Here is a 24,331-nt window from a genome sequence, read left to right on the forward strand (position 1 = left end):
AAACAGTGTATTTGTTAAGAAAAAAGAAAGAAAGAAAGAAAGAATGAAAGAAAGAAAGAAAGAAAGAAAGAAAGAAAGAAAGAAAGAAAGAAAATCCTTCCAAGATGTGATGAATTTGTGATGTTTTTACACATTAGGTCTTGCAGGCTTTATGTGTGTGTAGTCACTACTGCCTATGAGAGACAAGTGTTGCATTTTTGTCAGATCAGGAAAAGGGTGACATCTGGAGCATCTTGTCTGTGAACCGTTTATCGTCGTCAACAGTGAAGATATCCTCATGATTGTCACAGGCTTTGAATTTTATATGACAATGAGCATGTGTCACAAAGCACTTTGCAGCACCCACATCCAGTAGTGGTGTAAGCAGAAAGCACTGTCAGCTGTAATGTGGCAGGGACATAGGACAGGGAGGGAAAAGGGGACTGACTGTACAGGGTGCTCAGGTGCCCACAAAGATACTAGAATAGCCGTAGATGCAGGAAGAGGCCCATATAGAGAATGCTTATGTACAGGGTCCAGATTTTTGTGCTACGTCCCTGAGGAGAAAAGTGATATGAAGGAACAGAACATGTTTTTGTGCTGACAGAAGTCCCCCGTGTCCCAGAGCTGAGCTCGTGAACAGACACAAGGTGAAACAGCCAGGTATACAGCACTATTGGTCTGATGGCTGTGTGGTTGAAAACAGGCAGAGAACAGCCTCAAGCACACTAATCAATTCACCTGTCCAATTCCTTTGGTTGCGATATATACACTGATAAATCCCCTTCTTTAAAATCATAATGCTGAACTGAACTGAGACTTGCTGCACTAAAACCAATTGCTCTTTTTGCTTTTCTGTTTCCTTTTATCTCCAAAATATCATGTGTATGTATCAAAAATCTGCTTTTCCGTTTGGCTCCTGGGTAATAGTGTGTTTTCATCACTGAGGACGTCTAATCGCCAGGCTGGTTCATAAATCAGTTTCCCAGCGCACAATGAAAAGGGCGGTGGCACTGACAAAAAGAGGGAAAACGACTGTGTCGAATTCATTTAATCGAAATCAGCCTGCAGATGACAATGGCCGCTCCGTGTGCGTAGTCCAGATGTGTAGATAGATAAAACTCCAGTCTTTTCGTCTTTCAGCTTTTTATTTTTATTAGATGGTGCTCGATCGTTTTATCGGAGGTGCTGAAATGCAGCCAGCACCGTTTGAGCGAGTGACTCCCCCTCCCCTTTTGCCCACAGACACCATCACCACATCGCAGGGAGGGAGGGAGAGAGAGAGAGAGGGAAAGAGAGAGAGACCAATAGGCAGCATCAGTGAAAGTCAGCCTTGCTCGGAGGATAGAGAAATTTAAAAACAGCACCCGTACAGACAAAGGAAAACATGGATGCACAGGGGAAAATTCCCTTTAGACTGGCACCGGGGAGGATGCGGTGGTCGCCGTGCACATAGTCGGAGTTATGCGCGGACTATTCCCTCGTTTTTAATGAGGCGGGTGGGGACGCACAGCAAGCTGAAAAGGCGGAAAGATTTCTCAAACCCGTCTGCAAATTCTGCCTGCCTGCGATGGCTGTGACGGCGCGATGCTGTTACAGTGTAACGGAGAATGTGCCTTTTTCCTTATATTTGGTTATTTTCGTACTCAGTGGCCTTACGAATGCACAAATTCGATACTCCATTCCGGAGGAGCTGGAGAACGGGGCATTGGTCGGTGACATTGTCCGAGATTTGGGATTGGACCTGAGAAAACTTTCCACACGACGAATCAGAATCACGTCGGACAGTGGCCGGAGATATTTCACCATCAATCACAAAACCGGGAAGCTGGTGGTGAGTGACCGCATTGACCGAGAGACAGTTTGTGAATTCAGTGGCACCTGTTCACGCAACCTGGAGGTGGTACTAGAGAATCCACTGGAGGTGCACAACGTGGAGGTGGAGATTTTGGACGTGAACGATAACGCGCCACAGTTCCCTCGAGATGAATATCAGCTTGAGGTGTCAGAGTCCGCCCTCACCGGGTCGCGGTTCCACATCGAGGGAGCTCAGGATGCAGATGACGGCTCCAACTCTGTGAAGCAGTACCGCCTCAGCCCAAACGACCACCTCACCCTTGACTCTATTAAGCCCTTTTCCAACAACAAGCACATCGAGCTTATTCTCAGAAAGCCCTTTGACCGCGAACAGATGCCCTCTCATCAACTAATCCTGACAGCAATGGATGGAGGCACCCCACAGCGAACTGGCACGGCCAAAATCAATGTACGTATCCTTGATGCCAATGACAACGTGCCTGCGTTTGACAGCTCCGTGTACAAAGTCAAACTGTTTGAAAACTCTCCAAAGGGCGCACTTGTCATCAAGTTAAATGCAACAGACCCAGATGAGGGCCCAAATGGGGATGTTTTTTACTCTTTCAGCAGTTACACACCAGAGAGAGTCAGGCAGATGTTTTCCATGGACACAGACACGGGGGAAATTCGTGTGAAAAACAATATAGACTATGAGGAGACAAACTCATATGAAATGTATATACAGGCTATGGACAAGGGGCCAGCTCCCGTGGCAGTACACTGTAAAGTAGTTGTAGAAGTTTTGGATGTCAATGACAACATTCCTGAGATTGTGCTGTCTTCACTTTCCAGTCCTGTGCGTGAGGATGCCCGGGCTGACACGGTTGTAGCATTGATCAGTGTGAATGACCGTGACTCTGGACCAAATAAACAAGTTACCCTGGAGATCATGCCCCATTTGCCTTTTAAGATCAAGTCCTTCCGGAACCACTATACCATCGTCACATCAGCTTTCCTGGACCGGGAAACCATCTCATCTTATAATGTCACTGTCAACGCTGTAGATGGAGGCACCCCACCCCTGTCATCTCAAATGACCTTTAAGGTGGACGTTGCAGACGTGAATGATAACCCACCTCGTTTTGAACAGACATCATATACTGTTTATATTACTGAGAACAATGCTCCCGGTGCACCTCTGTGTGTCGTTAAGGCCACAGATGCTGATGCTGCAGAAAATGCGCGCATCACCTATACAGTCCTCAATGACAACAACCATGGTATCCCTGTAGCCAGCTATGTCAGCATCAAACCTAATACAGGTGAGGCCTATGCCCTGCGAGCCTTTGACTTTGAGAAGCTGAGAGAGTTTCACTTTCAGATTAAAGCCCAGGATAATGGTGTGCCTCCCCTCAGCCGTGTAGCCACAGTGTATGTTTACATTATGGATCAGAATGACCATGCGCCCAGGATAGTCTACCCACCTGCCAACGGGAGCCGCACCACAGAGACGCTGATGAAAAATGCTGAGGCAGGAGTGTTGGTCAGCAAGGTGACGGCATGGGATGGTGATGCAGGGCAGAATGCTTGGCTGCTCTTTTCCCTGGAACAGACCAACACAGACCTTGACCTGTTTAAGGTGCATGAGTACACAGGTGAGATCCGTACCACAAGGCGTGTCATCGAGGACAACTCCACCTCCTTTGTACTGACAGTTCTGGTCCGCGACAACGGATTACCGCCACTTGCCTCCACCGCCACCATCCATGTGCACGTGATGGAGCTGCCACCGAAGTTGACCCCTGACCCCAAGCGCATCATCAGGCCCAACAGCCCCCTAATGTTTTCCAATGTCACCCTCTACCTCATCATTGCCCTGAGTGCCACAACCTTCGTGTTCCTGGTCACCGTCTTTGTGCTGGCCATTGTGCGTTGCCATGCCTACTGCACCCAGCCTGGCTCCTGCTCTCCATGTTGTGTTTCCAAGAAAAGTGTTCCAGAGGGTGGCACTCCAGCAGGTGGTGGTGGGGGCGGAGGAAGACCTGCAGGTGGAGGAGGTGGAGGAGGAGGAGGAGGAGGAGGAGGAGGAGGTGGTGGTGGTGGTGGCGGTGGAGGGCAACCAAATAACAATGTGGCCCTGCGCCGTGACCTTAAAGTGGAACCGCATTATATTGAAGTGCGGGGAAATGGGTCTTTGACCAAAACATACTGTTACAAGACATGCCTGACCGCCACGTCAGGAAGTGACACTTTTATGTTCTACAACACGGGACGGCCTCACAGTGGCACCTGGGGCTCGGGCTACGTCACCAGCCACAGCGGACAGAGCCAGATATTTGTACGGCGTCTCAGTATGCCAGACGCAACTGCCATTCAGGTGTGTGTCTGGTGTGATCTCTGTGTTTGTTACTTTAGATTGCCTCACAATAACTGACACACACAAAGCGTCAGCCATAAAAGGAAAAAGATTTATGGTTCAGGTTTTGCTCTAGGGCGGTGTTCTTGCAGTAGGAATGCAGTTGATATTTATAGCTCTAAGTTTTAAAAGTTGTACTTTCTTGCTGTTATTTCAGATAGTTTTGTGTGGAATATGAACATTTATTGGGTTTAAAGGTAAAAAATTGTATCACTGCAAGGATCTGCTTAATCTTCTCTCTAAAACAAATTCATATGACCTGTGTCTACTGGAGTGAAGACAGAGATACCACCATTTTGTTTATATGCTTCCATTATTATCTTTAGTGTTTTGTACATTATGTGCTATTTATCTTCAGGTCTGCATCTTAAGATGGCATACCCAAGTGTGGGTAGCTTCTCTGGTTTGTGTGTTTATTTCAGTGGGCAGGTGGGCGTACTCTTATTTGCTGGATGTGGTGGATAGAGTCTTCGTGTGTGTGTCTGTGTGTATGCCGCGCTAACTAAAGACCAGTTGTTTTGTGATTCAGGGTACAAGATGTTAAAGTGCACCAGTCCTCCACAGTTCTGCATAGAGCTGTAATCAAAGTATTTTTCAAAAACCGTCTCTCACGCTCTGTCTCTGCTCCCTGTTCCTTATTCTCTTTTCAAAACAAACTAGTAGATTTCAGTGGCTTGCTCACCTATGACCCCACACAGCCAGTGTCATTTGTCCACTGTGGGCTGTGTGCCACAGTATTCAAATCCAGCAGGTCCAGGGGGCATTCAGTGGCCATTTCTAAGACAGGGAGAGCCTGGGATATAGTGCAGCCCTCACCAGCTACGAGGGCCACCAGTCACACTGCACCAAAATATCCTCTTCTGGTCACGTACCTCTCTCATACTGAGAGGTAAGCCAGAGTTTGGGAATCAGTGAAGAAGGCAGGAATGAGTTTTATTTAGACTGGGGCTTCATTTCATGGTATCATTGTAATTTCCCATGTAAAAGGTTTATGACACCATGCACAGAGTTGTTTGCATCATTTGTGGTTGTAGTAAAACAAACAGTATTATTAGGATTAAACAAACATGATTTGTTTTCTGCATGTTAGTGTTTGCCCCAGAGCCTCTCTGGGTCTGTCTGTGCAGTGCACAAAAGGACATTAGAGAAAATAAGTGATAAAAACAGGAGTAAAGAAATGCTTAAGATAATTATTCTGTTAACACGTTGCATGTTCCTCATTAAATGCCAGTCATGTTTGTTCTTGCTATGCAATTAACTGGCAGCGATGTGTTTCTCTGTATTGTGTGTGGATTGGCTGGCTCCGCTCAGATGAGGCGGGGGATGAAAGGTGATTGGACACAGTGTTGATGGCAGAGGTGTGAGCTCTGTATCCATGCTAGGAGTGTTCACTCAGAGGGAGAGGGAAGAAAGGAGAAATAGGCGAGAAAAGGGTTGAGTTGCCAAACCAAAAGCTGCCTTTATTCCCTGATTTACAATGTACAGCCAGGCAAGGAAATGAATACCCTAAGAACCCATGGGATTTTCTTTTCTATTTCCACTTAATTTGGTTTCTAGCTTTCCAGTGATGAAACACAATGTATTGATTTCTCCTCCTCAATACAAAATACAACCTTTTTTTCTTCTGTTTTTGTTTCTATTTCCTGTGTTGCAACAGTGACTGGTAACAGTCTAGTTTTGCATGTATGTCATCCCTTAGGAGTATATTAGACTGTTTAGGTTCCAGATGCTTGTGTGTATGTGCAACTGTGTGTATGTGTGTGTGTGCACGCTTACCCCCATAAACACCATACGGCCAACCTCTCCCTTCGGCCACTGGCATGCCGCAACAGGGCAAACATTTAGCAAAGCCGTTTAGTCCCATTTGTGGACAATCTGGTCTTACTTTGAATGTTTTTTGTCTCACTGTCTTCCCATGCATTGTGCAAAAAGCTAAAATTAGAGCTATTGTTTAATTGTGCTTTTACTACGATATCAACATCTTCTTCCTTCCAATATCAATCTATACTATCAATCTGGCCACTGGCTGTGTTGTGAAGAGCGATTGTCTTTAGATTATCAGGTGCATCCTCAGTTGTCATTATGGATAAGTGTCTCCAATGCTGCAGTGCTCTGTCTCCCTGTGCACATTCTGCTCTGTTTGATTGACTCCAGGAGGAATACCAGGCTTCTCTCATTAAGACCAAATATTGGATTTCAAGGATGATGAATGTCCACTGCAGACTCACGGAGGTCAATGCAGCTTCAGCAGCAAGTGAACATCTGTCATATTTGAAAAGAAATGGGATTGCAAATGGGTCTCTTATGAGCTGCATGGCCAAGCAGGGGGAATTTTGTACCCTCAGTCAGATTGGTTTAGCTCTGTCAGTGCTTTAGGTTGAAATGAGAGAAAATGCAATCTCATCTGAGTTATGTGGTGAGGTTAATACCCCATTTTTCTGCACCTTGAGCTTGATCTGACAGACGAATGTCAACCACTTGTGAATTTTAGTCCTCTAACCTCAAATTTCTTAATGTTGTAGTCTTCATATATTTGTGATAATAGAATTTACTAGAAGCACACACATTGAAGTCTCATATTGGGATGCCAGTTGTAATGATGTGGTGTCCCTTTGTGCCCCTCTGGTGTGATGTGTCTGACTCTAGATGCAGGGCCGAGGGGGTTAATCTGATATCTGCCCTCCCATCCCCCCTCCTCTCTCCACCTGTGACCTTCACAGGAGTGAAATGACAGCGGGCCGTGGGTGCAGGGTAAAATGTAGACTGGGCTCTGCATAGTTACCATGGAGAGATGTGTCAGACTGACTCAGGCAGCGTGTGTGCCAGTGAAACACAAGGTTTTGATCAGTGTAAAGAGAATGTAACAGGGAGAAAGAACTCAACAGCACAGGAGAAGAGGTGGTGAATGTACAGAGGCAGAACAGGAGGGAGGGGTGAGAAGGAAAAATACAGCAGAATCTGTTCAGAAGCCATGATCCAGCATTGATGAAAAATGTCTGGATATATTAGTCTTTTTGAGATGACTGATTTTCACATTTTTAAATATGTTCATAGAGAATAGAGAGTAAGTCATCGAGAGCGTTACATAAAGAGCTGTAGCTTTGCATGTAGTGTGTCATCACCACACACATCAGTGTGAGAGTTCTGCAGTGCTTCCATGATAATGAAACATACCATGACCAGCCTAATCTGAGTTGACCCCTGAACGTGTAGCTCAGGGCCTATGTTTCACAGTGTCAGGGTCAGTGGGTTGTTGGAGTGAAATCTCTCTGTCATTTTTTTGTCAAAGGACATGTATGGAGATAAGGAGGGGGGAGGAGGAGGAGGAGGAGGTGTGGGGAAGGGAGGAAATGACTGCACCTACAAGCTTCAATTCATCACTCCCTTCTGTACAAAGGCCCCCTGCTTTTTGAGAACCAAGCTGTCGCTGCTATGGTTATGCATTTGTGTGTGTGACTGAGTGTGTGTGTTTATGTGTGTGCGTGACGCGCATGCACTAGCAGTTCTCGCCATGACTTATTAATGAGATGCTATTGGCTTTCGCCTGTACTTAAGACTCAATTCCTCTCACTCTCTCTTGCAGCCCAAAGTGCCGAGTGCAGACTGGAGATATTCAGCCTCCCTGAGAGCAGGAGGTGTAATGCAGAGGTAAGCATCCCATTTTTTTCTGTCACTTTGCAGTAAGAGTCCCATCAAACCTCACCAGTCCCTTTCATCATGTCTGTTGAAGACCAAAAGATGTATACATTATTGTCTCACCTGATGCAATTTACATAAAAAACCAAACTCTGCACCATTCTCTGACTGATCTTAAGAGCCACTAACCCTTAATTAAGACTGTCAGCTACCTCAGACAGCTTTGAACAAGGTTTCATTTAGCCACCTAACACAAGTATACAATTGATTCTGGGAGTCGTGTGCGACGTACCCTTAAATAGTCTAAATGACTACAGTGTGTCATTGAGGCATATTGTACATTTAAGATGTTAAATAATATGGACGTAAAATGAATGCAAAGTCATTCTTCTGTCAGTTCAAAGAGAGAAGCCCTGTCATACTGCAGTGGAGACCAAAAATAAAAACTTCACACTGTCTGTTTAAAGCAAAGGTGTGTGTGTCCAGATGATGTCCATCTAAAATTCATCCTAAACAAAAATAATAAAATAATTAAAATAGTCATTTGTTTAAAAAGATCAAGAGCCATGTTATTTTGCATATCTGACAACACCCTTTTGGTTCTTTTTAAGTTTTTTAATGCTGGAGAACTAATTGATGCATTGTTTTTAATGACATTAATTAACCTAGCTTGCTGCCCAGAGGCAGGCCATTCCCTAAACATATAATTTTAATGAGTTAGTGGAGGATACCTAGTCAGGTGATATTTTGAAAAGATGTCTTAGTGTTCATGTTCATGCTGACACTGGGGTCCTCTGCACAGTCTAATCCACTCTTGACATTTCACTAAATCTGTTTTATTTTGTTGACATGGAATAAACAGCATCAACATGAAACGGGTACAGAGTGTGCTCCTATTACAAGGCCACCAGGAAAATTTTAAAATCCCTTCCCACCTTTGCATGAGAGGACAAGGTGAGGCATTGGCCTGTTCCAGTAAAGATGTCTGACATCATCTTGGCTGCCAGCTGTTGCTCAGCTGTGATTTGTGTTGAGGGGAAAGGAGAGGGACTTAGCAATAGAGAAAATCCCAAATGGCCTAAATCTGAATAAAAGCATCACATTTTAATAAGTAGAAATGATTACTCTTTTAATGATCACTGAAAATGAGAGATGGACACAGCTAGGAGAAATGCTGTTGGAAATGCCTCTCTCAGTATTACCATAGACAGATGGAGAACTGACAGGAGGGAAGGGTAAGCAGAGAGGGGGTCGCTGATGGATGAAGGGCAGGTAGTCAGGTGTAAAGATGGCCTATCAGGGACGTAGGGGTTGCTGCATGACCACACCAGTGATCACATTACCCATAAGACACTGGGGTATTACCTGCTGTGGGATCAGATGGACAAGACCAACTCAAGGGTCACACTAATGAGATGGCACCATAATTACAAAAAGTCACAGGTTCAATGAGCTAGACTCAAAGTAACTTTATCTACCTACCTATCATCTTGTCATATCTGCATATGTAATCTATCTAATCTATCCACTTCCTGTAGATAGATATGGCATAGATCTGGTTCTTTTTATGTTTTATGCAGTGTCCCACCTTTTTTGGAATCAGAGTTGTACGTATGTGTTCATGTGTGCACCCTGATTTCCATGTCAGATTAAAAACTGTACGCCATCTGAGGGTCATTAATGATACACAGATTCCCTCATAATTACAGCAGGGATTAAGGAGAGTTAATGGGCTTGTGTCAACCAGTCTACCATATTAAATCTGTCTCATGACTCACAGCCTCTGATGTGTTTTAAGTTGATGTTCCCCATGTCCCATTACCAAGCCTCACTGAATGATCATCTGTAATCAGAGCTTGTATAAGCGATTTGGATACCACACCCAAACAACGTGTAATGCACTGACCTATTTAGTTTTGTTTAATTACTGGTGGAATGCACAACATATCCCCCATAGTTGTGTTTTTAAGAGGTTGTGTCTGAGTTCATTTTGTGATCAGTGTAATTGTAAATTTGGCCTTATGAGAAGTAATTAGCTGTGCAAAATGATGAGGATGTGTTTACAAAGCAGCAGGAGAAGATGAGATGATGAGGAATGAGAAAGGAGGACTGACATTAGCTGAAAAGTGCATTATCAGTGCAGTGTTTGCCAATATATTTTATCAGTGCACCTTGATGATTCTGTTGCTTAGCAGCACTTAAAATGGCCTCCATCTCCATATCACTTCTCTGCTCTTCACAGAGCCACTGTACATAGGGATCTAGATGTGTACATCTTTTAACTATTTTTTGCATTATTAAACAACAGATTTCTACTTTTTCAGAATTCTATTTCAGCTTGTCCTTGTTTTGAAGACATAAAACAATTATTAATCCCTCAGAATGTACAAATGAATAAGAAAAAAAGACCAGCTCACACTGACTTTGGTGAAGGTTTTGGCTTCTAGTTACCTGATTTTACACTAGGGACAGTGGGGAGAAGGGGGGACAGGTGGATTTAAGTGTAACAGCAGCAGGTAGAGATAAAGATTCAGAGTAGTACTAGAATAGCGGTTTGTGTAGGTCTATATGTTTTTGTGTCTGAAATATCTTTTTTGGTTTAACAAAATCAAGTCTACATTAAAAACGTCTTTACCCTGCTGCTAACACCCAGCACCTTATCTTCAAGTTTCAGATTACTATCTGTATGATCCTGTTCATGGCTAGGGTAAGGGCTCATGGCTAGGCTGTTGCAGTATGTTAGTATAATTTGGGTGAACTGACCTTTTAAAAGAGGTTTTCTTCCCTTGCTTGGATCATATCAGAAAGCAGTGGCCCTTTGGATGATTCATAGGTTTCACATGGAACTTCATAACTAAAATCTTGTTGTCAGAGCTCAAAAATATAAGTGGGGGCAGTGAGAGAGATCTTTGGTTAGTAGCAGCATTTCAGTTGCTGTTCAGCACTACAGAGAGTGTGGTGTTTTTCAGTAGAGGAGAGCGTTCTGAATTTCCACATAGCAAGTGTGAAAATGTAAGACAGGCCTTCTGTAATCCATAATCCAGAGAATGCCAGGAAAATGTAGGGTGAATGTTTTAATCCAAATCTGAATGTTGCGTTGCTGGGATTGTGTTTGCTACACCCCCCAACCAATAACCTCACACAGAGTACCAAGGTCTGAATTTGCAAAATTGTGCATTATAGGAAACATATGGATAGAAGAAATTTAGAAATACAGGAGTGTACAGTTTAATCATGTTAAGCAATCACAACATAAAGTTTACCAATATAGTATTAAATTATGTGTATGGATGCCTTCTGGTGTTCAGTTTGATTTAACATGGCTTAGTATTTATCAAGAATGTCTTTGTAGTGTGTAATATGTGCATTTGTTGTTGTTTTTTTTTGTGTTCCAGCTCAGTGCACATGGAAGAGTCCTCAGTAATGCAGGGAGCCCAGGGGGTCCTGGTTCAGAACTGGCCCACTGCATCCAGCGCCGCTGGTAAGAATCTGTCATACTACTCTCACCTAAACCAATCACGTTTAAATTAAATACTGGCTTAGGCCCAGTAAAGTAAGAAACTTGAATAAAGTAAGATGTCTGCTCTGCAGACATGGACCGAGTGTATTCCTTTAAGGTCTAAATTAGTGACAGTACAGTTTAGCTGAATGGATCTCTATGCAACACATTCCATGGCACAGACAATATCAGCTAAGACTGTCTTATACCAATAACTGTACATTCCTAAAGAGCTTATCAAACCACAAGAGAGTAATAAAATGAGGAAGACAGAGGTATCAGCTACGAGATCGCCCCAACCCACTCCAACCCCTTCCAACTGCTGCAGGGAGAGGAAATGACACATGCTACGTAGGCGTAGATGGATATCTCTGCATCAGGAAGGGAGACAGTACAGAGAAAAAGAGGGAGAGAGAGAGAGTGAATAGTTGTTTGGATTATCAACAAGATGTTTACAGAGGCATAAGCCACTGAGCCACAGAGGACAAACATTCAAGAACACATTAGAGAAGAATAATAAAACACAATTACATTCCCTGTGCACTTAATGTGGATCTCTCTCATTCTGTAGCTCTTTTATACACACATTCACAAAGACAAGATTAGGGGTGGGTGATGTAGGCAATTGAAAATTTTCAAGATTTTTATTTAATATGTAGACATTTAAAATAATCTATTTGTGCATTACACAATTGTGCCGTTTTGTGCTGCTAGATTTTTATGTCGCTCTCATGTAGTAAACAGTCTTTTAATGATTTTAGGCCATCGGGAATTTCAATAGCAAAATGGTCTTGGCAGTATTTTTGCTGTGAAGCAGCTGCAGGCACTCAGTAGAAAGAAGTCACTTCATGTACAACATGTTTCTGGCCATCTAGTCATCATCAGGATGGACTTTGCCAATGCTCAAACAAAGCACTGCAGGAGCTTATTAGAAAACAGTGCGAGATGAATCGCAAGAATGGGACACTGGAGCATAACAAAACTGTAAATGACAGCATACTCAATGTTAGATGACATTTCATGGACATTGTAATGTGAATGTCATTGCATATGATGCCTCTAACCAAGATGTATGACCAAACATGCACTGCAGACACAGTGGCAGCGGCCTCTGTACTTTGAGGAGAATTCAGTTGTCAACTCTTGACTTTCCTCATGACGACGGGGAAGTAAGGTCACAAGGGATTAAGGGTGAAATTGAGAATGGAGTGGTCTAATAGAGAAAAAATGAAGGAGGAGACCAGTGAGCTAACTAGACAGAAGCATGTGCAATGAGAGAACTGGAGCAAGGACGTGCAATTAAGTTTAGATAAAGAGGTGATTTGTTGTGATTAACAGTGTAGGAGTGCCTTGGTAGCCAAATGGTTACTGTGCATGCCACATAACCACGATGTCGCTTTGTTATACATCCATCATGCCCCTTCTCACTCCCCGTGTCTGCCTCTTCACTTTCAATCTGACAAATAAAACTAAGAAAAGCCCCCAAAAAACAACCTTTAAAAGAAAGGCTGTGAAAATGGCCTGGTCTGTTATAGACAGGAGGTGGTGGGATGGGCAGGCAGACAAACTACCCACACACTAACTACTGTCCCTTCCTATCCACACACACAGCCGCCTCCACTCTGCCATCGATTTCTTGCCTTGGCTGAGTACTTACAGCCTGCAGGCACTTCAAAACATGAAAGACGTAGAGATAGAAAGACAGACAGAGAGAGAGCAGAACAGGCAGTGGTGACGTCCTTAGGGTGGGTCAGCGGTAACAAGATCAGCTGGTGAGGATTTAAGGTGGTCTAATTAAGCCCTGGCACTTCGAGAACAACACATTGTGCATACACTAACCCTGCTGTGCCTACGGGCTTACTGTCCCTTCTTTATCTCATTGTTAGTCAGGTTAAGAATGGAAATATTAGCTGAGGGCTATATTACTTCAGGTCACATTTTAAGTTTGCGTTAAGGATAATTCTGGTTTAAGAGTGTCAGATAATATGAAAAGTGGTTATTTGTAGAGCTTCTTGACTGGAGGACAAGATTGAGAGAGATTTGCATCCTGACTTTCAAGTTGTGTTTATCATGTCTCAAAAATGAGAGAAATGGAGATATTGATTCAGTGTGGCCTGTCACATCGCTCTGAGTCATACTCTGTGCTATTTATAACCAAATCGTCTTGTTTGTTAGGCAGGCTGTGGTCCTTAGGTGGGGAGCAGGAGTATATGGGAGTTGGGTTTGCTGAGGGAATTGTTTCCGTCTGTGTGCTGTACCTACAGGGTGTTGTTTTGCCTAACAGTCTATTTTTTGCTTCGATGTTAGACACGGAGGTACAGCCGACAACGCCCCTCTTTCTTCCCCGCTGATTTTCAGTGTGGATTTGTGTGTTGGTATCAATTTGTGTGTGCGTGTGTCGTTGCATCTTGTCTTCTATTTTTATGTGTACGTGCCTGTGTGTGCTTGGCTGTTTTTCTAAGTGTGTTTTGGCTGCCTGCTTTGTGTGCTGCTCCTACTGTGACAGATGGAGCGCAGCCCACACCCAGATTAACAGACCCACATTAATGAAATCAGGGTTCTTCTGCTTGCTGTCCAACGCTCTCTCCCTATCTGTTTCTCACTCCCTCTATGTCTTCCTCCTCTGTCACTGCCTGTATTTCACAGTTCTGTCTCTAAACCAAGGGCACATATGGATTCAGAGAAAACTGTGCAGAATTACAGCCGTACCCAGGAGAGATGGGCAGAGAGAGACAGGAGGGAGATGGGTGGGTTGCAGAGTGAGGGGTTGAAAAGAAAGAAGAGAATGAGCAATAAAGGATAAGGTGGATGGGAAGGAAGAGATCCGATGGACATAAACTGTTTGGGAGGGAGCGACCGTGAGTAGATCAGAGTGACTGACTGTAGCAAAGGAAAGAGAAGAAGCTGCGTGAGGCTGCTGTTGCTAGGGGAGAGTGGTAAGACTAGACAGAGAGAGAGAGAGAGAGAGAGAGAGAGAAAGAGAGAGAGAAAGAGAGAGAGAGATTGCAGCATTATTCTCCATCAGCACAAGCACTGTCACCATGACTCCTTCCAATGTCCTACTGCCTCACTGGAGGATGTAGTTTCCACGGCAACCATTCATGGCCCCTAATATTGGCAGGAGAGGAAGGGGGGGCAGTGAGAGGGGAGTGCAAACATATGGTATGGGACAAAAGGTGCTGAAGGAGGGGGAAAGGGGGAAAGAAAAAGTAGACTGTGGCATCAGGAGGTGAAGGACAAGACAAAGGGAGGTGTTGACTGAAATGCACATATATGAGCAAACACTAAAACGCAGCAGGAGGAAGTGACCGAGTCAAAGGAGTGAGAGATATGTTTAGAAAGTGACAGTTGGAGGTAAGAGGTGTAAAGTGTAGGAGAGAGCAGAGGAGTGAGAAACAGACGGAGAGTGACCTACATTCACAGGGGCGGTGGTGTACTGCAGAGTTGGATGCAGGTTTACTGTTTTCTGTATCCCCCTGATCGCTCACACACATACACACACTGGAACATATTCACAGAGGAACAGAGAAAGACATGATTAGAGTTTACTGTAATCAGTTGCAGCAGGCACCTGTCACAGCAAAAATGCACCCAAGGGTGGAGGCAAAGAGCCAAGTGAGGGAGAGGAAATGCAGCGAGGTGATGGAGAAAAAGGTGGACAAGAGGAGGTTTTGTTGGAGATTTTGTCTTTCATTTTGCTCCTTCAGTGCATCAGGGCATGGCTATATGATCTGCAATGTAGCATCTAGAACCACGACCTCATCCATTTACACTTACTGTATCATTGTCAGTTTCATCAGAGAGTTTATAGGTGTGAGTTTCCATCAGTAACTTTTGAGTGTTTTCTCTGAGTGGTGCTTAAATAGAGACAAAGAGGTCGGTAAAGAACAGATAAAACAGGTGTCTGATTCAATTCAAGGCTAGATATCATACTTTAGAGCTGCAGTCTTTTAGTTAAGATGTATTTGATATGAGAAGACTGTTGGCACAGTCGAGAAATGGCAAAGTAGAAAAGTCTGGAAGCTGTCATGGACTTTTCACAGTTTCAGAATCCCTCCGCCTCACCTGTTTCCTGTTCTCTACTTCAATTATTTGCTCTCCTTTATTGTCACTCATTTTTGTTCCTATTCTGCACTCCCTGAGTCTTTAGATATCTTGCCAGTTCTCTCTCTCTCTTGCTCTCTGGGGAATAAATCAATTTCTACTTCTCAGTTTTTTTTGGTTTTTCTTTTTTACCATAGCACCCACACATGCTAACGTACACACACAGACACACAGATAACAACTCAAAGTCACACACGTACACCTACATTGAGTGTTATTTTTATTGTGTTAAGTCCTGTCACTTGGGATTGCTTGTGTCCACCATCTGCCACATGATCCAGCAGGGAGCAGACAGCAAGGTGCTCAGTCTGGCATGAAACCCAAACAGACGTGCGCGTGTGCACACACACACACACACACACACACACACACACACACACACAAAATATGCATATGCAGAAGCATAATTGCGCTTACAAACCAGCAACCAGTCATCATTATTGTATGATTACCTACCACAGCTTTATTTCTTTATTTCATTTCCTGTTAGCAGATTGGGGAATATATGGTAATTTGTGCAGGCGAAAAAATGTATTCTTCCATCACCACTCAGCCATATCAGTGGAAATGCAGACATGAATAAGAATTAGGTTTTCAATAGACAGCAACATCACACTTTGTTTTTTATCAAAATGGGCACACACTGCACTGCACACTAAGAGACACAGGTGCTACCTTGAAGAAGGGTGTGGTCCCAGCTGACTCTTTGCCATCATAACAGTCACAGATTTCTCTTCGACTGCAGTGTGATGAAAAAAAAAAATGAATCGCACCTTCAGGATCTTTTAATCCATTTTTTCCCCCCCTCCCTCCCACCCTCCGTTTTGGTGGTGAGCATCGTGTTTCATATCTGCATCCTTGCACTTCCTGGCCCCTCTTCCTCCTCCACCTCCTCCTCCTCCTCCCTTCCTCCTCAGCTCGTTATGTAACGCTGCACTGCGCTCCACTGCGCTTCTGTCCAACTGGCCGATGGTAGGGTGAGACAAGGGGATGAATAAAGTAGACGTGGCAAAATGGAGCTTGGGTGATTTAAGTGGCTGTGAAAACCTTGGGCGGCACAGGGAACGAAGGCACATTCACACGCAGAGACGCTGGATTGAAGACTTCAGAGATCAAACCCAGGGGGGAGATGTAGAGAAAATCACAGTCTCTAATGCAAAATTATTGATTACCATAGCTTGTGTCCCTCATATCAAATACAGAGGGTAAAAAACTGTGCAAGTTACAGATACATGGAGAGAGTAATAGAGCTGAGGGTATTAGTCATCACTATGGAACAAATAAACCATCCTTGTCTCTAATGTGCCTGGAAGTTATTGTTGATGGACAAGCTGTTTAATACCCAATCACATTAATGTTGCCATAAACATTGATAGGCATGATTAAGACTTTTATCAATAACTGGGAGGGACGGGTGTCAGCTGGCTGAGCTTTCACGCAAGATTAGTTGAAAGGTCAGGGGAAATGAGCGATAGAGGCGCAGAGAGAAGGTGGCGGGGAAAGAGAAGGGGGGAGGTTGTACAAGAGGAACAGAGAGGAGAGAAGAGAGGAAGTTTTGCTCTGCAACAGCCATCGACAAATCAGATTGAAGCAACGGCTGTGTGGAGATCAGTGTTGGGCGAGGTGAGAGTGTTACCATTATTGGGAAGGAAAAGACGCGGAGAAGAGTGAAAGAGCAAATAAAGTGAGGCGAGACGTGGTTTAAGGAGATAAATGAAAAGGGTTAAATATAGAGGGAATGGAGATGTAGCTGGCATCACAGGTCAAACCTGTTGTGTGTCCAAATTACATATGCAATGCAGTTAGAGATGTTTTTTTAAGCAAAGTATAAAAGGAACCCCCTAAAGCAATGAAGACTATTATGATACGACCTTTTCAGTTGCACCAGAGTTTAATACAGCCAGACTACAGTGTGTCCCATGATGTCTGTTTTTATTTTTTTATTTTTTTTTAAATCCAGCATAAGACATTGACCCTTTCACTAGAGTTACGCTGCCCCCCCCCTTACCCTTTTCCATCTGTCTGCTCTCAGCATGACTCATCACTCTCCAGGGTGTTGTTTTGTTTATGGATTTAAGTTTGCATGGGGGCACTGGTGTCTCATCAAGTTCCCCACTGAGTTAGACAGGTAATTTCTCAGAGGCAAAAGAGTGGACACTTCATGGCACAGCATTGCAGCACTTCAGTATTCTGCATTTTTCATTTAATGTTTTTTTTTTGTTTTGTTTTTTTTTGCTTTTTTTCCTCTGTTTTGGCCTTCCTTTTGAGATTATAGAATCAGGGTCATGTTTCTGCTGGGGGAGTCAGATGAGGGCTTATCAACTGGGGGAAGACTCTCGCCTTGGAAATGAATGTGACTCTAGCTGTCTCTGTGTCTGCATGTGGAGGAAGCAGTGACTCGATCTAGCCTGCCTTGTCCTGATCCTCTCAGTCTCTTTGTCAAATTCTGTCTTCTCTCTGTGGCTCTTGCAGCTGTGTTGTCACAGTTGGTGAAAGTATGAGAGCTTTTTGGGGAATAATGATGTGAAACAATTCAAATGCATGACCCACTTAATTCTTGCACAGTGGTCCCAAGCTGATTTTTGAAATATATTTGAGGGAATTAAACATGATATTGAAAATCAGACTAGGGCTGCAACTAAAAATTTCTAGTCTTGAACAATCTGCCTGTTATTCTCTTAATGAGTTCGTAAGGAAATAGTCACAACCACAATCTCATAACACCCAGGATAATCTTCAGTTTGTCCAACTTTTGTCCAACCAACAGTCCAAAACCCGAAGCTATTGCTGTGTTAGTCAATCGATCGACTGACTGACCAGCAGTGAATCATCTCATCATCCCAGCTTTTTTTCAGACTAGAATCCATGTGTGTTTAAGTTTGCACATTAAAACAATTCAACTTAATGCCATTGTCTGCTTCAACTTGGACAGTTTCCCTGCAGAAGGAGGAGCTTTACAGCAGTGCGTGCCTCTGTGACTGATTAGGATTGAATGCCAAGCGGGGGACGTCATGTTTTAATGGCTTTATTCCATGAACCCTTCACTGTGAGCTGATCTCAATGAAAGTTGATATCTGAAAATGGCAGAATATGGAAGGGCAAACAAGTATGAAGAATGAGCAAAATATGAATTAAAACCAGGGATGGAAAAATAAAGAGGGGGCAAAATGGGAGTACATTATATTTGAAAAGTGATCTAATAAACTACATCATCTCACAAATTAAAGTTTATGAATGTGAGTGACTTATGGCTGAATCAGTTTTCATTATTCATCACCCTACATCTTTTTAACAATGTAATGCAGTATTGTGGCAGCCAAACACAAACACGGTAACTGCATATGACACTCGTGGAGACTCACTATCTCTGGTATCACCGAGGTCATTGGATAAAATCCAACTTACAGCCAACAGTACATTCATAGTTTAGTCAGAGTAACATTTGCATTCTCTATGCCCAACTAAACTTAGGACGACAGTTCATTTTGTGTAGGAGATGCAGCATGAAGCAAACTGAAACCGAACAGAGTCTGTATTTTGAGGCTGGCTGGGTAAGATAAGATTGTAGTCTGGTATTCTCTGCCATGGGTACTGCATGAGGTCAGGCGTCTTCTTCCAGACACTGTTCCTTCTGGTTGGATGGAGCCCTGCTCAGTTAATCTCCCCTTTGGAAAGAACTCAGAAAAGGAGTCAGAGAAATAAAAGGAATATGTGAGGCAAGTGTGGCAAGTAGGTCATTGCTGTGAGGAAATAACCAAAATGACTGGGTTTTTTGCTGGTAGTCTGTGCTCAGTTTTGTCATGCTGCACATAGACATTAATGACACACACCCAGACAATGAAGTACATGTGGGATCACTTCATGCATGGTCAGGTTGGTTATTCATGCCCTCCTAAATACAGTCACACCTGCCAATTACTGAATAATGACGTGTGTGCTTTGTGTGCACAATTCTTACCACTGTCCTACCCAACAAGGAATTGCTTGCGTGCGTGTGGTCACCCTTTTAATCATGTAATTTATTCCTGGCAACAAGACAGATCGGCAGACTATGAAACCTGTAGTGATGATGAAAGGTGTTTTCTTGCCCATCTGTTAACTATCAGAACGCTGCTCAGCTAAACCCAGTCACCTTAGCGGATACTGGTTTAATCTTGAACGCTAAAATTTACCTTACGCAACCATCAAATGACACACAAGGACTTTCTGCACAGAGCAGTAAACACAAGTAAAGTAAAATATTGCGTTTCTCACAAAACAGTTCAGTTAGATTCTACTAAGAAAAAACACAGCTGTACTTCATTGCCTTTCTAAGCAGTTAGCATGATGATGAAGGGTTTAATGTTTCATCAACCAGTGACATGGATGTTAGCTTTGGCCAGCAGGGAGCCCTTGATTCATTGGCCATTTAACGGTCTCGTCTTGGAAATCTCCCATTAAATTCCACTACCTCCCACCTTTTATAGCATGCCATGGCTGTTCCTCATCGAATGCTCCTCATTATTGACCAATTAGATTTTTTTTTTTTTTTTTTTTTTTTTACAGTGGCTGCTGTGGATATCAGTGAACTCTGCTTCTGGTCAAAGTTTTGATACAGAAGGCCTGATTTATGTAGATAAAAGCTCAGGGCGGATTTGCACTATGCCTTTTATTTAATTTGCAGCAGTTAATTTTAGTCAGCCACTGAGACTACCACCTACAGGCATGCTCTGTGAGCTCAAAAGATGGAGTTCAGTGGGGGGGTTTATCTGAAAAGAAACCAAAATGTAGATGTAATAAGAACAGCCTGATGTTAATCTTTGAAAAAGAAAATATGACACATTATAGATATAGACAGTTAACAATATTTATTTGTAGAAAGGTTTGCTAATGCTGCTGTAGTCATTAAATATACTTCTAATCAAATCAGAAATATATGGAAGCACATAAAGTGATATGTTTTGGTGCAGGAGCAGCTCAACAAACTTCAGCTTTAAATTAAGGCACCCCATATTCATAGAAATCTGTGCTAAATATATTTTTTTTAAATGAACAGGTTTTTAGAAAAAATTAGATTGCTATGGGTAATAATAAATTAAGAAAATATCTAAACATTATACTGTATAAAAAAGAAGCTATGCACTCATTAGACGTTTCATTTGCCACTTTACTGTATACCGCTTTGTACCTGCTCCTCAGAGACTGATGCATTTCCACATAAAACTGACCTTGGAAATTGGAATAACACTTGTAAATACAGCAGAATGCAAGATCAGCATCTCTTATCGTGTCTCCTCCGGTTATGTGTTCAGTCCTTGCTTACATTTGCATGCATGACAGATAGTCTCAACCTGTAACATATGCAGACAGCTGTGCTTCCAAGCTGGTGTGTTTCATGAGCATCATTCATAACATTGAATGATGCAGAATGCATCATTCAATGTAAAAAAAAAAAGGTGGAGAATGCATCACAGATGGAAAAGGCGTAGTAAATCTCAGTGTGTCTGAAGAGGTTTGCTTTTTACATCGCAATTCAGAGTGTGTGGAATATAATGGCGGCAAATTGTATGGTCTCTATGAGTAAGAAAATAATAACGTTTGGTCATTTTAATGACCACATCTGTTTAAAGCAAATAGAAAGAAAATAATAACCTACCATCCATCTCTCTTATGTTTCCTTCAGATGCTGAAGGTGGAGAGGTGTCCCCCCCAATGGGTGCTGGTGTAGACAGCAACAGCTGGCACTTTCGGTATGGCCCCGGCGGTCCTGGTGCACCCCCACAACACCTGAAACCTGGCGAGGTTCCCCCAGAAGCCTTCATCATCCCTGGCTCCCCTGCCATAATATCCATCAGACAGAACCAGGGAGGAGAGGATGACAAGAGTGATTTCATCACTTTTGGGAAGAAAGAGGAGGCCAAGAAGAAAAAGAAGAAGAAGAAGGAGAAGAAAGACAAGAAGGATAAGGGGAAAGATGATGGAGATGAGTAGAGGAGCAGAAAGTGAAACTAGCAAAGAAGAAAAGGGCGTTGTTAAAACAGAGGTACCAACCAAAGTCCACTGGGCAAAAAGAAAATGTGAAAACTATTACAGATTTTCCAGTTTCATTTTATGACTTATTTTCACTGATAATATTTTAATGAACCTGGCCTTACCAAGATTTATTTTACCCTCAGTCTCTGACTGAGGTAAATTATTGATCTTGCCTTGATAAACAATAAAATGATTGATTTTGCTCCATGCCCCTATGTGCCTATACACCCCGAGTCAACTCATGTCAGTCATCGTTCCCAAAAAGGAAGGACCACTCTTTGCCCTTGTCTTGAATTTTTTCTCCTTTAACCCACTGGGCACGTTGGCACCTCTGTCTTACCCCCTCCCCAACTATGATGTGTAAACCATTCTCTCTGAGAGAAGACAAATACTTTGTACAAGAACAACAAAAAGCTCTGTGCCAGCCAAGGAAAAGAAGAAAGACAACGACGATTGAACCAGATGTACGCCATCTGGAGCTGGACACACATTACTTGTAAATAGCACAGGAGAGAGTCACTGAAACTAAGGCTAACATGACACTGCTGCAGATTCCTCTGATATTTACCAACAGTGTTTCCAGAGATCTCAATGAAACCACATGCACACGCGCATGCTCACACATTCAAAAGTGCAAATGCATACATACACGTACCATGACAAAGTAGGCATGGAAAGCACTTGAGACCTAGAGAAAGGGAGAGAAATAAAAATGGAGAGAGAATCAACTGACATCAAAGAAATGTGCTTAAAACTAGACACTGCAAGCTTTTTGCCCTGCACAGTCACCGACGCGGTGTGCATGTGTACATCAACTCTCTCAGGATGGACACAGCATCCTTTGCAATCACTCTGTATTTGCTCACTGCATTGAAGGACACAGAGAGCCTCCTCTCCAACCAGAGCCACAACTGAGGAATGCAGAGAGCACCAGAAAGATGGCAAGATGGGAGGATGCCTGGCACTCTCCTGAGGATCACAGAGTGGAGAGTCAAGCTGAGCTGGCTTGTGAGTCTGCTTCCAGTCAGTGGACTCTGATGAAATCTTACAGAATATTAGGAGAGTCTTGAGATTTTGATAACACCGTCTCTTCTCCCCCTGCTGCAGCAAAAGCCTGATGCTTTCTGCTTTGAATGTTTGGTAGCAACCAGCCCTTACCTGATACCTTGAGTTTACAACTGCTCACCCGCTTGTACTTCCCTCAGGCTGCCACGAGCCTTCCTCTCCTCCCCAGACTGCCTTTTTCCCCACGGTCACCCATCGTCATGTGATGATGAAGTCTGTGAACTTATTCTGTTTTCGTTCATTCTCTAAAGAGATTCACAGTTACATCCTCTGGCATTTTTTTCTTTTCTTCCTCATAGCTTTAACTGCTTTTTGCGTGTCATGTCCACCCCTATTTACCCTCAGACACTGCACCTAACCCCTGCTCTGACCCCCTGCTCAGGATCGATCCTGGGAATGGCCTGCTCTGAACATTGTGGTGTGCTGAGAACAGCATGGAGTAATGTGGATGAGGCCTGGGGAAGCCCAGTCGGGGGTCTATGCCCTGAACTCTTGTCAGATGTCTCTTTAAGTGCACAACGGTTCAGCGCTTTTAACTTACAAGTACTACAGTACGCTGTTCATTTTCCTGTTTGTAGCCACAGATGAGAGGGGACCAGGTGGGATGAGGCAGATTACAGGGGCGGAGGACTGGGATTAAGTGAGGAGACAGGTGCCGTGGGCTGGCCCTCCCCCTCCATGTACAAGAGAAGAACATTGTTCTCCAAATTGATTGTGTAGGATTGTTGAGTCGCATATTAGCTTTTATGTACGCTGTAAATGTAGCGTAGACTTTTCATAGATTGTCTCTACATTAGTAATTGAAACCTGCTGAAAATACGGGCATCTAGGGAATCCTGTCCCGCAGTTATATCCCACCAATCCTCTCTCAGGAGGTTTTGAAAAAGGGGCACACACATGCCTCAAGACCTGCTTCTGTTGGTTCCCCTCCCCTGCCTGTAACTTGTTGCCACGTCCCCAAAGTTTTGCGGCTCAGTATGACGTCACTCCATTAAGTGGCTGCTGCATGTACTGCTCTAAGGAAACACATACTATATAGAGAAATATATATATAAATAGATAGATGGCTATGATTTTATTCTTTTGTATTATCATTTTTCTTCATTACTCGCACAGGAGATATTTGTATGTACTTCTGTCTGCCAAACATCTATGTACTACAATCTTCACGCTCCACAGATGTTGTATGGCATCCACTAAACCTCTTTAAATATTTGTAAATGCTATAGTGTGATACCTTTCAACGCAAGTTTATTATTTTTCTTTTACCAACTATGATTTTTGCTTTTGAGAACAAGCAAAGCAAAAAAAATGGCAAAAAAAATAAATAATAATAAATACAAAAAAAAACAAAAAAAAAAAAACACTCTCTGTGTCCGGCTTTGACATGACGATCTAACTAACACTGTAATATTGTAACTGAAATATGTATGATCCTATGATGAGCTATCACTTCCCTTTCACTCTAAACAAAAATCAAAAATTACTGAAAAAAAAAGATTCCAGTGTAAAAAACGTATATGTAGTGTATGCTTGTGTTTAGTGAGCGTTCATGCTGTCATTCTTTCCCAATGTATGGTGGTGAACTATGGTGGCAATGTGCTGTCCTAAATGGACTGGCCCAGATCTGTTGTAAAACCTTTTTTTGTACACCCGCTCATCAACTGTGACAGTGAAGTAGTGAATTTCATTTATTTTATTTCATTTATTTTATGACTTTTTTTATTTTACCTAAATGGATACAGTGGTAATGTGTTTTGTTTATAAATCACTAATAAAGTTTTCTTTCTTAAAAATACATGTGAATTCATTGTCTTGGGGAG

At 43.0% G+C, this 24,331-nt stretch overlaps 1 protein-coding gene across 30 annotated transcripts in view; it reads left to right on the plus strand.

Moving 5' to 3' along the window:
- LOC143325537 (protocadherin alpha-C2-like) overlaps positions 1–24,306 on the plus strand; it is a 190,493-nt gene extending 166,187 nt beyond the window's left edge. For 29 of the 30 annotated variants that reach the window (XM_076738686.1, XM_076738689.1, XM_076738693.1 and 26 more), the window contains exons 2-4: positions 7,776–7,840; positions 11,224–11,309; positions 21,094–24,306. In XM_076738686.1, the coding sequence (XP_076594801.1) occupies positions 7,776–7,840; positions 11,224–11,309; positions 21,094–21,401 (459 nt within the window). In that variant the 3' untranslated portion in view covers positions 21,402–24,306. Of the gene's footprint in view, positions 1–729; positions 4,154–7,775; positions 7,841–11,223; positions 11,310–21,093 lie in introns of those variants that run through there. The other variant, XM_076738662.1, reaches the window with a different exon arrangement.
- Positions 24,307–24,331: the final 25 nt, after the last annotated feature.

Source organism: Chaetodon auriga, chromosome 9 (assembly GCF_051107435.1).
Source record: "Chaetodon auriga isolate fChaAug3 chromosome 9, fChaAug3.hap1, whole genome shotgun sequence".
Classification (NCBI taxonomy): domain Eukaryota; kingdom Metazoa; phylum Chordata; class Actinopteri; order Chaetodontiformes; family Chaetodontidae; genus Chaetodon; species Chaetodon auriga.